Below are 12,358 nucleotides of genomic sequence, written 5' to 3'. Positions count from 1 at the left end.
ATGACCCTGATCAAAAGTTTACATACCCCAGTTCTTAATACCGTGTATTGCCCCCTTTTTACTTTGTATCTCTCTCTCTTCTCTTCTCTCTCTCTCTCTTTCTTTCTTTCTTTCTTTCTTTCTTTCTTTCTTTCTTTCTCTCTCTCTCTCTCTCTCTCTCTCTCTCTCTCTCTCTCTCCTGATCAATGCTTATAAACAATGTTTCTCTCTTGCTCTCTCCCCCCGCCCCCTCCATTTGATTAATGTTTATAAACAATGTTACTTTCTCTCTCTCTCTCTCTCTTTCCGTCTGATCAATGTTTATACACAATGTTACCTTATCTCTCTCTTCTCCCCCTGTCTAATCAATGTTTATCAACAATGTTACTTTCTCTTCTCTTTCTCTCTCTCTCTTTCTCTCTCTCTCTTTCTCTCTCTCTCTTTCTCTTTCTCTTTCTCTTTCTCTTTCTCTTTCTCTTTCTCTTTCTCTTTCTCTTTCTCTTTCTCTTTCTCTTTCTCTTTCTCTCTCTCTCTCTCTCTCTCTCTCTCTCTCTCTCTCTCTCTCTCTCTCTCTCTCTCTCTCTCTCTCTCTCTCTCTCTCTCTCTCTCTCTCTCTCTCATCAATGTTTACAATGTTACACTCTCTCCTCCCTGTCTGATCAATGTTTATAAGCAATGTTACTTTCTCTCTCCTATCTATCCTATCTCTCTCTCTCTCTCTCTCTCTCTCTCTCTCTCTCTCTCCTCGTCTGATCAATGTTTATAAACAATGTTACTTTGTATCTCTCTCCTGATCAATGTTTATAAACAATGTTACTTTGTATCTCTCTCCTGATCAATGTTTATAATGTTACTTTCTTTCCTCAGATGATCGGCTTGCTGTGTGATGGGGATCTGGGCCCGCTGGCTGCTGACATGTTCTCTCTCCTGGTCTCGGAATCTCCGGATATCCTGAACAAGGCGTGCCACGCGGATATCCGGATCATGTTCCGCCAGAGGTTCTTCACAGAGAACGTCCCCAAACTAGTGGAGGGATTTCACTCTGCTAATGAAAGTAATGAGTTTTGTGCTCTTCGCTCGGTTGGAGACGTGAATTGTATTGGGATGAAGTTTGCTGATGTATTGCTCTTCTGCTCCTCTCATGTTTATTTTTTATTTTCTTCTTCTGTAGATAATAAACCAAATTACCTGAAAGCATTATCTCATGTGCTGAACTGTCTGCCAAAGCAGGTTCTCCTGACAGAGCTGCCATCGGTAAGTGCCGATCGTATTGTTCGCAGTCGTTTGTGGGGGCGGGGCAACCAACAAAAGGAATCAGATTGAGAAAAGTCCAAAGAGCACACAGACGGGCAAAGAAATGACTAAACCCGAGAACAAAAATCGAATACTTTGCAGCTTACCAGCCCTTAGATGTGATGGCTGCGTTTGTTTTCATTCTTCGGGCTAAACACCTTTTCAGCAAAAACTATCAGAGCAGAAAAGGCGCCGCTCATCAATCCAATGTATTACTATGTAAATGAATGTGGACTCCGCCCTCACCGCTCCAGCCACGCCCCCCTGACATGTTTTTCACCTGCTCAGCAGGGCTTGGTGAAACATGTCATGGGGTGGCTGGAGCGGTAAGGGCGGAGTCCACATTCATCTACATACTAATGCATTGGGTTGGTGAGCGGCACATTCCTATGGATCAGCGGGTGTAAACGGACACAAGTCGCCTACTTCAGAGTGTATGGGTGTAGACGGGCGGGCAGCAGAGTGTATGGGTGTAGACGGGCGGGCAGCAGAGTGTATGGGTGTAGACGGGCGGGCAGCAGAGTGTATGGGTGTAGACGGGCGGGCAGCAGAGTGTATGGGTGTCGACGGGCGGGCAGCAGAGTGTATGGGTGTCGACGGGCGGGCGGCAGAGTGTATGGGTGTAGACGGGCGGGCGGCAGAGTGTATGGGTGTAGACGGGCGGGCGGCAGAGTGTATGGGTGTAGACGGGCGGGCGGCAGAGTGTATGGGTGCAGACGGGCGGGCGGCAGAGTGTATGGGTGCAGACGGGCGGGCGGCAGAGTGTATGGGTGTGGGCGGGCGGCAGAGTGTATGGGTGTGGGCGGGCGGCAGAGTGTATGGGTGTGGGCGGGCGGCAGAGTGTATGGGTGTGGGCGGGCGGCAGAGTGTATGGGTGTGGGCGGGCGGCAGAGTGTATGGGTGTGGGCGGGCAGCAGAGTGTATGGGTGGGCAGCCGAGTGTATGGGTGCAGGCGGGCGTGTGCGGCAGAGTGTATGGGTGTAGGCGGGCGGGCAGCAGAGTGTATGGGTGTAGACGGGCGGGCAGCAGAGTGTATGGGTGTAGACGGGCGGGCGGCAGAGTGTATGGGTGTAGACGGGCGGGCGGCAGAGTGTATGGGTGTAGACGGGCGGGCGGCAGAGTGTATGGGTGTGGGCGGGCAGCACAGTGTATGGGTGTGGGCGGGCGGCAGAGTGTATGGGTGTGGGCGGGCGGCAGAGTGTATGGGTGTGGGCGGGCGGCAGAGTGTATGGGTGTGGGCGTGTGCGGCAGAGTGTATGGGTGCAGGCGGGCGTGTGCGGCAGAGTGTATGGGTGCAGGCGGGCGTGTGCGGCAGAGTGTATGGGTGTAGGCGGGCGGGCAGCAGAGTGTATGGGTGTAGGCGGGCGGGCAGCAGAGTGTATGGGTGTAGGCGGGCGGGCAGCAGAGTGTATGGGTGTAGGCGGGCGGGCAGCAGAGTGTATGGGTGTAGGCGGGCGGGCAGCAGAGTGTATGGGTGTGGGCGTGTGCGGCAGAGTGTATGGGTGTAGGCGGGCGGGCAGCAGAGTGTATGGGTGTAGGCGGGCGGGCAGCAGAGTGTATGGGTGTAGGCGGGCGGGCAGCAGAGTGTATGGGTGTAGGCAGGCGGGCGGGCAGCAGAGTGTATGGGTGTAGGCAGGCGGGCGGGCAGCAGAGTGTATGGGTGTGGGCGGGCAGCAGAGTGTATGGGTGTGGGCGGGCAGCAGAGTGTATGGGTGTGGGCGGGCAGCAGAGTGTATGGGTGTGGGCGGGCAGCAGAGTGTATGGGTGTGGGCGGGCAGCAGAGTGTATGGGTGTAGACGGGCGGGCAGCAGAGTGTATGGGTGTAGACGGGCGGGCAGCAGAGTGTATGGGTGTGGGCGGGCGGGCAGCAGAGTGTATGGGTGTGGGCGGGCAGCAGAGTGTATGGGTGCAGACGGGCGTGTGCTTCAGAGTGTATGGGTGCAGACGGGCGTGTGCGGCAGAGTGTATGGGTGTGGGCGGGCAGCAGAGTGTATGGTTGCGGGCGGGCAGCAGAGGGTGTAGGCGGGCGGCAGAGTGTATGGGTGTAGACGGGCGGGCAGCAGAGTGTATGGGTGTGGGCGGGCGGGCAGCAGAGTGTATGGGTGTGGGCGGGCGGGCAGCAGAGTGTATGGGCGGGCAGCAGAGGGTGTAGGCGGGCGGCAGAGTGTATGGGTGTGGGCGGGCAGCAGAGTGGGCTCTGTCCTTGTCCCCTCTGCATAGATTGGGCAGACACGAATAGTTCATCCACCCCGATCAGCAGGGGGGTCTGTGAGCAGGCCCGCCCCGCCGCTGGTGTAAAATTACCCTTTTTATTATGCAGAAGCATGCAGTTGTGGGGCGCTTGCCGAGTGACCCTATTTACTTGAATGGGTCAAGATTGGCAGGCGGCAGCACCCACCAAAAGCAACAAGGGGCTTAATTCCTGCTATGGCATGTATACTCCATTGGTTGCTGCCTCAGCAGCTAAAGGAGGGTAGGGATTGGGTGGGGGGGGGGGGGTGGTAAAGCCGCGGCTCATCCATAGGGTTTTACCACCACCATTGATCTTGAAAGTGTCAATGCAATGCTGATTATTGGTGGGCTAATCTAGTAAAGACCATTAGTCGGATTCACAAAGACTTACGCCGACGTATCTACTGATACGCCGCGTAAGTCCATGGATGCGCCGTCGTATCTATGCGCCGTATTCTTGAAACCAGATACGCCTGAATTCTGGCTCCATCCGACCGACGTAAGTCTCCTACGCCGTCGTATCTAGGGCGCATATTTACGCTGGCCGCAAGGGGCGCTTCCATTTATTTACGCATCGAATATGCAAATGACCAAGATGCGCCGATTCACGAACGTACTTGCGCCCGTTGCATGAGTATACCCCGTTTACGTAAGGCGTACGTCCGGCGTAAAGATAAACCACCAAATAGCTGGTCGAAGTCATGTTAGGGTATGGACGTCGGAACTGCCATCGGATTTTACGTCGTTTACGTAAGTCGTACGTGAATGGGGCTGGGCGTAGTTTGCGTTCACGTCGTTGCCATTGAGCCGTCGTATCTTGGGGCGTAAATTTGACTTGATTCTGAGCATGCGCCATTCGTTCCGCGCTTCATTTACATGGGGTCACGATTCATTTTAATACAACACGCCCACTACCGGCGTACTTTGAATTGGGCGGGCTTACGGCGGTCCATTTACGCTACGCCGCCGTAACTTACGGAGCAAGTGCTTTGTGAATACTGTACTTGCCTCTCTATTTTACGTCGACGTAGCGCAAATGAGATGCTCTACGCCGGCCAAAAGATGCGCCCTCTTCGTGAATCTGGGCACATGAGACCAGTCCTTGGACCATACTCTATTTTCTGTGGCCTATTGGCTGTGCATGGGGGGGCGGGGTTCTGTGAAGGACGTACACTGTGATGAGATTCCTCCTTCCGGTAGTCGCTGTTTATTCCTCTTATATGTTCCCCGTGTAGCTGGTCTCTCTGCTGTTGGAGGCCCTCTCCTGCTCTGACCGCATCGTCCAACTGTCCACCCTGACCTGCCTGGAGCCCCTTCTGCTGGATGCTGCGGATATCCTAAATATTCACATCGACACCCTCATCAGGAAGCTCCTCCTCCTGACCTGCAGTCCCAGCATGGTATGTACATGGCGGGGGGGGGGTTAAACAAAGGGGGAGGGGTTGCATGGAGATGCGCTGGAACCACTTCTGGACCGCCCTATGGCCAAAAGATGGCTACAGCTCAGTTGTTCAGTTCTTTGGGGGCCTTCCCGAACTGACCCCCCTGGGGGAACGCACCTGGCATGCTTTGTGATTACTGTGTCCTTTTTGGATGTAGCTAACCACAGATTGCGGTAAAGGGCCAATCACAGCGACCCTTTACGATGTGATCAGCTGTGATTGGAGTCTGTGATCACATGGTAAACAAGCTTGCAAGTTATCGGCCTTCCTTTCCTCACAGCATGAGGAGAGCCGGTAACCGATGATTCTGACAGGGCACATTTACCCTGATTATCAGAGCAATGTCCATCCTCATCAGTGCAGCCCCATCAGCGCCCATCAGCGCAGCCTCATTAGCACGGCCCCATTTTATCCCGTCTTTTTTAATTTGTTTAGCAAAAAATAAACACGCACCCCCCCCCTCGTGGTGTTTTTTTTTTTTCTTGAATAAAAGTACTTTATTAGTTACACGGGTACAGGCTATACACTGACGCGTTTCGTCTAAGAAGCCTTCACCAAAGCATTGCTTTGATGAAGGCTTCATAGCCGGAACTAGGGTTGCCACCTCATCCCTTTATTTTTTTTATCAAATTCTTTTATTATATTTTTTCTAGACATTACAATAAATACAACATAAAATCAACATATAGACTAACAACATACATGGTCTCGAGTAGGTACCCCTTACACTAATAGAGATAAAAGAGATAAAAGGGGAGACATCTTCAGACAGTACTTCTTCAAGAATATTCTTTCCCATTTTGCCTCCAGGTCTAATTTTCCCATTGTATTCTCTATGAGGAACACCGGGTGAGAGGGCTCCAAAGCCCCTAATGGAGGGGGGGCGGGATAGGTGGGGGAGATGGGGGCACGGGGTAGCGAAACATTAGAGAGATAAAAAAAAGGAGGGAAAGAAAAAAGAGGAGAAAAAAAAAAAATATACATATATACACATACATACATACATACATACATACATACATACATACATACATATATATATATATATATATATATATATATATATATATATATATATATATATATATATATATATATATATATATATATATATATATATATATATATATATATATATATACACATACACATATACTTGCACACATACACATTCACACACATACCCAAACTCACATACATTCCAGTTCCTTCCCCTTCCATACCCCCCTCCCCTAGATCATGAAAGGTGAGTACTCAGACAAGAATATTCTAGGGGGAATAATTCCCCTTATTGTGTAAATACATTAAATGTGAAGAAAAAAATAAAAAATATAAAAAATAAATAAAGGAGAAAATATATCTAATAAGAAGGGGAGTAGAAAAAAGGGCAATTCCCCTATATTGTGCTACAGTACAGTGTTGCATGACCGCGCAACTTTGTCATTCAAAGTGCGGCATCGCTGAAAGTTGTCCTGGGCAGGAAGGGGGTGAAACTTCCCGGTATTGAAGGGGGTTAAGCCTACCCCAAAGTGAAGGGCGTGTATTTTTTTTCTCTAGTGGTTCCATCCCAGTGGAGGCCGTCCCATTCATGTTAATCGGGACACAGCAGCGGCTCCCAATATGACATCCATGTGAGTGCAGGTCCCCCAAAGTGTAAGTTTCGGGGGCATACGCCCCGCCCACCCCCCCTCCCCCCCATGGATTTAGAGTTGGGAGCAGCGGCTGTGTCCCAGTTGACATGAATGGGGACGGCCTGCACTGGAATGCATGGAACAGTTGTGTCGGCAAAACTCCGCCCTCACGCGGGGTGTGCTCCTTCTGTACGCCTCCTTTCTGAATGAGGCCTTAGATATATGTAAATAAAAATACATTTGTAAAATTTTAAATGTAGATTTCCGGTTGTTTAACATTTTATTGTGTTTTTATATTTTTATTATTATTTCCAGGCCGTTCGGATTGAAGCTCTGAAGTGTATGCTGGCCCTCACAAAGCTCCCATTGCCTATGGTAAGATACCACCACCCCCCCCCCCTTTCCATATAACGCAGCCAAGTGTAACCACTTGCTGTCCATATAACTTTTATGTATATATGGCGGCAGAGGTGGCTCTGCTGCGCGGGCTCGTGTACCTAGTACGTGATCCAACACTAGGGGGCGCACTCGCACGCCGGGCTCCCACTGATCTGCCATGGACTTAAAGCGAACTTCCGCTTCTCCCCCCGTTTCACATTTGGCACCTTTAAGGGGGGAGGGAGCAGATACCTGTCTAATACAGGTATTTGCTCCCATTTCCAGGCATAGATCACTGCGGTGACCTACGCCACGTCCGGCGCCTCCTCCGTCCCACCCCCGCTGTCTTCTGGGAGACGCACAGGTCCCAAAATAGCAGGGACCAGTGGGATTGCACAGCGCGAGTCGCGCATATGTGCGGTAGGGAACCAGGCCACTTCACTTCCTGATTCCCTTACCAAAGATGGCGGCGCCCCCACCCGAGAGCCGAGGGACAGATCAGCTTCGGGTAAGGACATTGCGGGCGTCCTGGACAGGTAGGTGTCCTGATTTTAAAAGTCAGCAGCTGCAGTATCTGACAGAGGCTTCTTACCACGTGATCAGCTGTGACCAATCACAGCTGATCATCGTTTGAAGCAGGAAGTGCCGGTAAACGGTATTCCTCGGTTCGCACTGACAGGGAGAGAGCTGATTGACGGCCTTCCCTGTCAGAGGGGGTGGTCTGTGCTGATAATCGGCACATTGATTATCAGCCCCTCAAATGTACAAATCACCTGCAAACCAGTGCCCCAATAATAAACTATGCAAATGCCCATCCCTGCCCACCACAGTGTCCATCCCTGCCCACCACAGTGTCCATCCCTGCCCACCACAGTGTCCATCCCTGCCCACCACAGTGTCCATCCCTGCCCACCACAGTGTCCATCCCTGTCCACCACAGTGTCCATCCCTGTCCACCACAGTGTCCATCCCTGCCCACCACAGTGCCCATCCCTGCCCACCACAGTGCCCATCCCTGCCCACCGTAACACCTGTCAGTACCTCATCAGTGCTGCCCATCGCCAGCCGCCTGTCATTGCCCATAGCCAGCCGCCTGTCATTGCCCATAGCCAGCCGCCTGTCATTGCCCATAGCCAGCCGCCTGTCATTGCCCATAGCCAGCCGCCTGTCATTGCCCATAGCCAGCCGCCTGTCATTGCCCATAGCCAGCCGCCTGTCATTGCCCATAGCCAGCCGCCTGTCATTGCCCATAGCCAGCCGCCTGTCATTGCCCATAGCCAGCCGCCTGTCATTGCCCATAGCCAGCCGCCTGTCATTGCCCATAGCCAGCCGCCTGTCATTGCCCATCGCCAGCCGCCTGTCATTGCCCATCGCCAAAAAGTTAAAAATGTAAATAATCTAAAACGCCCCTGTCCCCCGGTAGCTCGCACTCAGATGCAAATATACACTTAAGTCCCGCCCACATATGTAAACGCTGTTCAAACCACACATGTGAGGTATCGCCACGTGCGTTAGAGCGCGAGCAACCATTCTAACACTGGACCTCCTCTGTAACTCTAAACAGGTAACATGTAAAAAAAACAATTAAGATTTTTTTTTTTTTAAGTACCAAAGTTTGGCGCAATTCAATGAGTGTGCGCAATTTTAAAGTGTGACATATTGGGTATCTTTTTACTCGGCGTAACATCATCTTTCACATTATGCAAAAAAAATTGGGCTAACTTTGATGTGTTTTTTTTTTTTTGGTTCTCAAAATTGTTGCGCAAATTCTCTCCGGAAGGGAAGTGGTTAAAAACTGTTTCTAATTTAATTTGGAAGGAATGTAAGAAGAAAAAAAATAGTTCATTGAATGTCTCGTATTTGCAGCTCCTGCCTCACAAGCAGCAAGTTATCCGTGCCTTAGCGAAGCCTCTGGATGATAAGAAGAGATTGGTGAGGAAGGAGGCGGTGGAGGCGCGCTGTCAGTGGTAAGCTGAGATAACGTCACTCTAATAGGCGATCTGCGATTTTTATTGTGATTGCGTCTTTATGGCGGACGCATCGGACACTTCTGAGACTATTTTGGGACCATTTATACAGCGATCAGCGGTATAAAAATGCACTGATTACTCTGTAAATGACACTGGCAGGGAAGGGGTTAACCACTAGGGGGCGTGGAAGGGGGTTTAGTGTGTCCCAGGGAGTGCTTCTAACTGTGTGGGTGTGTGGCTTGCCGTGACACGTCACCGATCACTGCTCCTGATGACAGGGAGCAGACGATAAGTGTACTTGTCACTAGACAGAACAGGGAGATGCTTGTTTACACAGGCATCCCCCCCCGTTCTGCAGCTCCGTGACACGATCGGTGAACATCGAGTCTGAGGGACACGGAGCTCGAAGCAGGGGCGCGCCCACGTGGCGAGAATTTAAAGGGACGTACCTGTACGCCCATTTGCCTGTCTGTGCCATTCTGCCGACGTAAAAGTGCGTGCGCTGGTCGGCAAGTGGTGAACTACTGCGCCATTGTAAAATGACTGTTGGGCGGGGGAACCCTGTTATTCTGGGTGGAGGTCGTATGACGTCCTGAGAACGGGGGCCGTGTATGTGTACTATATAATGTATGTATGTGTGTGTGTTTTTTTTTTTTTATTCTTTTTTTTTTTTTTTATTCATTGAAGTGTTTTTATTTTACTTTTATTTTTTTATATATATATATATATATATATATATATATATATATATATATATATATATATATATATATATATTATATTATAATTTTTTTTTTTAATTTTTTTTCTCTTCCGTTCATAGACGGACACAGCCTTCATTGACATTAGGGTTATGCTTCTTCCTACCAGGAGATTTAGGCAGAATTTAACAGCACTTAAAGTGTTAAAACCTTTCCTTCGTGCCGCTCCTCCACAGGCAACATAAAAAATTGCAACAATCACCAGTTTATTCTCTAGGGTCTCTGCTAAAATAAATATATTTATATATAGTTTGGGGCGTCTAATTTTCTAGCAAGAAAATATTGATTTTTTTTTTTTTTTTTTAAATAACAAATATCAGACAAAGCGCCCAGAGGCTATTCAGTTCGCATGTGTTGAGCTATAGAAGTTTCTCACTCACTCACAAAGGCCCTTTCCTTGAGTACCGTATTTATCGGGGTGTTTTGCGCGCTCCGGCGTATAGCGTGCACCCCTAAAGTGGACCAGCATTCCTGTAAAAAAAAGATTTTAGTACTTGGTTTTGGTGTCTTGCACGGCGGCCTCTTCGGGTCCGGCGTCCGTCTGCGGCTTCGGTGGTGTCCTCCTCGTCGGGTCTGGCGTCCTTCTGCGGAGCTGAGTTTGAACTACTGCGCCGGCATACACCGAGCGCAGTACACTCGTGTATAGTCGGGCAGGCTCGGCTCCTCTCGCGGTCATGTCCTGTACGTCCAGGACGTGACTGCGAGAGAACCCGAGCCTGCCCGACTATACACGAGTGTACTGCGCTCGGTGTATGCTGGCGCAGTAGTTCAAACTCGGCGCGGGTATCGGTGTATTTCACGCACCCACGATTTTGCCCTGAATTTCAGGGCAAAAAAGTGCGCAGTATACGCCGATAAATACGGTAGTTAATATATCCAGGCAAGCCAATTTTGCAAATACAGTAAAACCCTGGATTGCGAGGATAATTCCTTCCAGAAACATGCTTGTAATTCAAAGCACTTGTATATCAAAGCATTTTTTTTATTTTTTTACAGGGTAAAAAAGAGAAGAGAGGCGCCTCTAAGTGTAGCAATAAGTTGCTAAATGTTGTATCTTCATTTAAATGTCACCATATTGCTACACTTAGAGGCGCCTCTCTTCTCTTTTTATACTCAGTGGTGACATGATGCTGCTCTTATATCAAGACATCGCTTGTATATCAAGGCAAAAATTATCAAAACATTTTGTCTTGCAAAACGCTCTCAAACCAAGTTACTCTCAAACCAAGGTTTTACTGTGTGATCTTTTATCTCCCCCAATGACATCCTTTTGGGTCTCGACGCTCAGCATTTGGGGGTTTACTAGAGGAGAGAAAAGGCTCCATGTGATTGGCTGTCAGGGATCAACATGGAAGTACACATGACGGGACGCTTTGTTTCATATAACAATGGAAAGCATTGAAGTCTTTCTGTCCCGCAGTATATTGTCAATGTGCACAGCCGTGCCTTGTGCTGATTTTTCTGGGGTTTTTTGTTTGCTGCTGTTTTTAATGTTTTTTAATTTTTTTTATGTTTTTTATGGTTTTTGTTTTTTGGGTTTTTTTTTGGCTGCACTTGGGCATTACCAATCACAGACCCAATAGGTGTACTTTAGGCAAGACTAAAGCCTGTTATGTGTTCTGTCCAATTCTGTAAAATGACTTATATTAAATATTTTTTTCTCTTTTAAGGTTCCTGATCGGAACTCCTGGAAGCTGAGGACATCCCGGGGGACGCGAGTTTCTTTGCACGGAGACAATCTAACCAGGATGCCACTAACCTACTGACCTGTCCAAACGCCATGACTTCAGTGCCATCTTGTTTAGCCACGTCTTCATCTCGTACGATGATAAGGACTGCATCCCCCCCCCTCCCTCCCCCTGGCATTCCATCTTTTTTTATTTTACCATTTGAGTACTAGGCTGCATCTGACACCCAACCCTCCCCCCTCCCCAACGCGTTGCGTCCTTTGCACTTCAATGATATTAGCACAAGTTTACATTCTGAGGAAAATCTGGCATATCTAGGAGGAGAGCTAGTCTACTAAATCTATATATATAAATATATAATGTAAATTGTATAGTTCTATGATTTAATGAGTGCCAGCCTTGTGGCTCGCTCCGAGTAGGAAACCACAGGGGTTTGTGTGTGTGTGTGTGTGCGTGGTTTGGCTGAATGTCGCTTGTTCTTTCAGGTCACAGAACTGGATATGGAGGACCCAGACTATGATGGAAGAGTACCTGTCATGTACACAGACCTGGCAGTTATTTTGTGCCCCCGGGGAGGGGGGGGGGAGAAAAAAAGCAAAAAACAAAATGTATAGCCTATCTATAGCCAAAACGAAACAATAAAATGAGCATAAGTGCCGGTGTTCTGCCGAATAAGTTCCACCCGGCGGATAAGGACCCCCCTTGTACTGCGCAGGCGCAGCGGCGAGTCTCCGAAAATAGCCGAACATGTAGAGCTGAGAGTCGGCTCTACACGGCGCATGCGCAATGACTATTACACATAGGCCGCACGCTCCCGATGCTAGTGCTACTCTGCAAGGGGCGGGGGTTATTTTAACAATAAAGTACACGTCTTAGAGGGGGGGTGTTGATGGGCGGGGTTTTGCGATGGCACTGTTGATGGGCGGATTTGCACATTTAACTCAGGTGGCCAACCCAGCCCCCGCCAAGACGTGTACTTTTATC

The 12,358-nt window shown here is 49.3% G+C and overlaps 1 protein-coding gene across 1 annotated transcript in view; it reads left to right on the top strand.

Annotated features, from left to right (window-relative positions):
* The window catches only part of MMS19 (MMS19 homolog, cytosolic iron-sulfur assembly component), a 91,804-nt gene extending 79,853 nt beyond the window's left edge, over positions 1-11,951 (top strand). Inside the window, exons 26-31 of the mRNA XM_040361215.1 lie at positions 847-1,033; positions 1,151-1,233; positions 4,740-4,904; positions 6,893-6,952; positions 8,822-8,922; positions 11,357-11,951. Coding sequence (XP_040217149.1) covers positions 847-1,033; positions 1,151-1,233; positions 4,740-4,904; positions 6,893-6,952; positions 8,822-8,922; positions 11,357-11,384 — 624 coding nt within the window. The 3' untranslated portion in view covers positions 11,385-11,951. The remainder of the gene's footprint in view (positions 1-846; positions 1,034-1,150; positions 1,234-4,739; positions 4,905-6,892; positions 6,953-8,821; positions 8,923-11,356) is intronic.
* Positions 11,952-12,358: the final 407 nt, after the last annotated feature.

Source organism: Rana temporaria, chromosome 8 (genome assembly GCF_905171775.1).
Source record: "Rana temporaria chromosome 8, aRanTem1.1, whole genome shotgun sequence".
Lineage (NCBI taxonomy): Eukaryota > Metazoa > Chordata > Amphibia > Anura > Ranidae > Rana > Rana temporaria.
The sequence above is the reverse complement of the archived record's forward strand: the minus strand, read 5'-3'. Positions and strand labels throughout refer to the sequence as shown.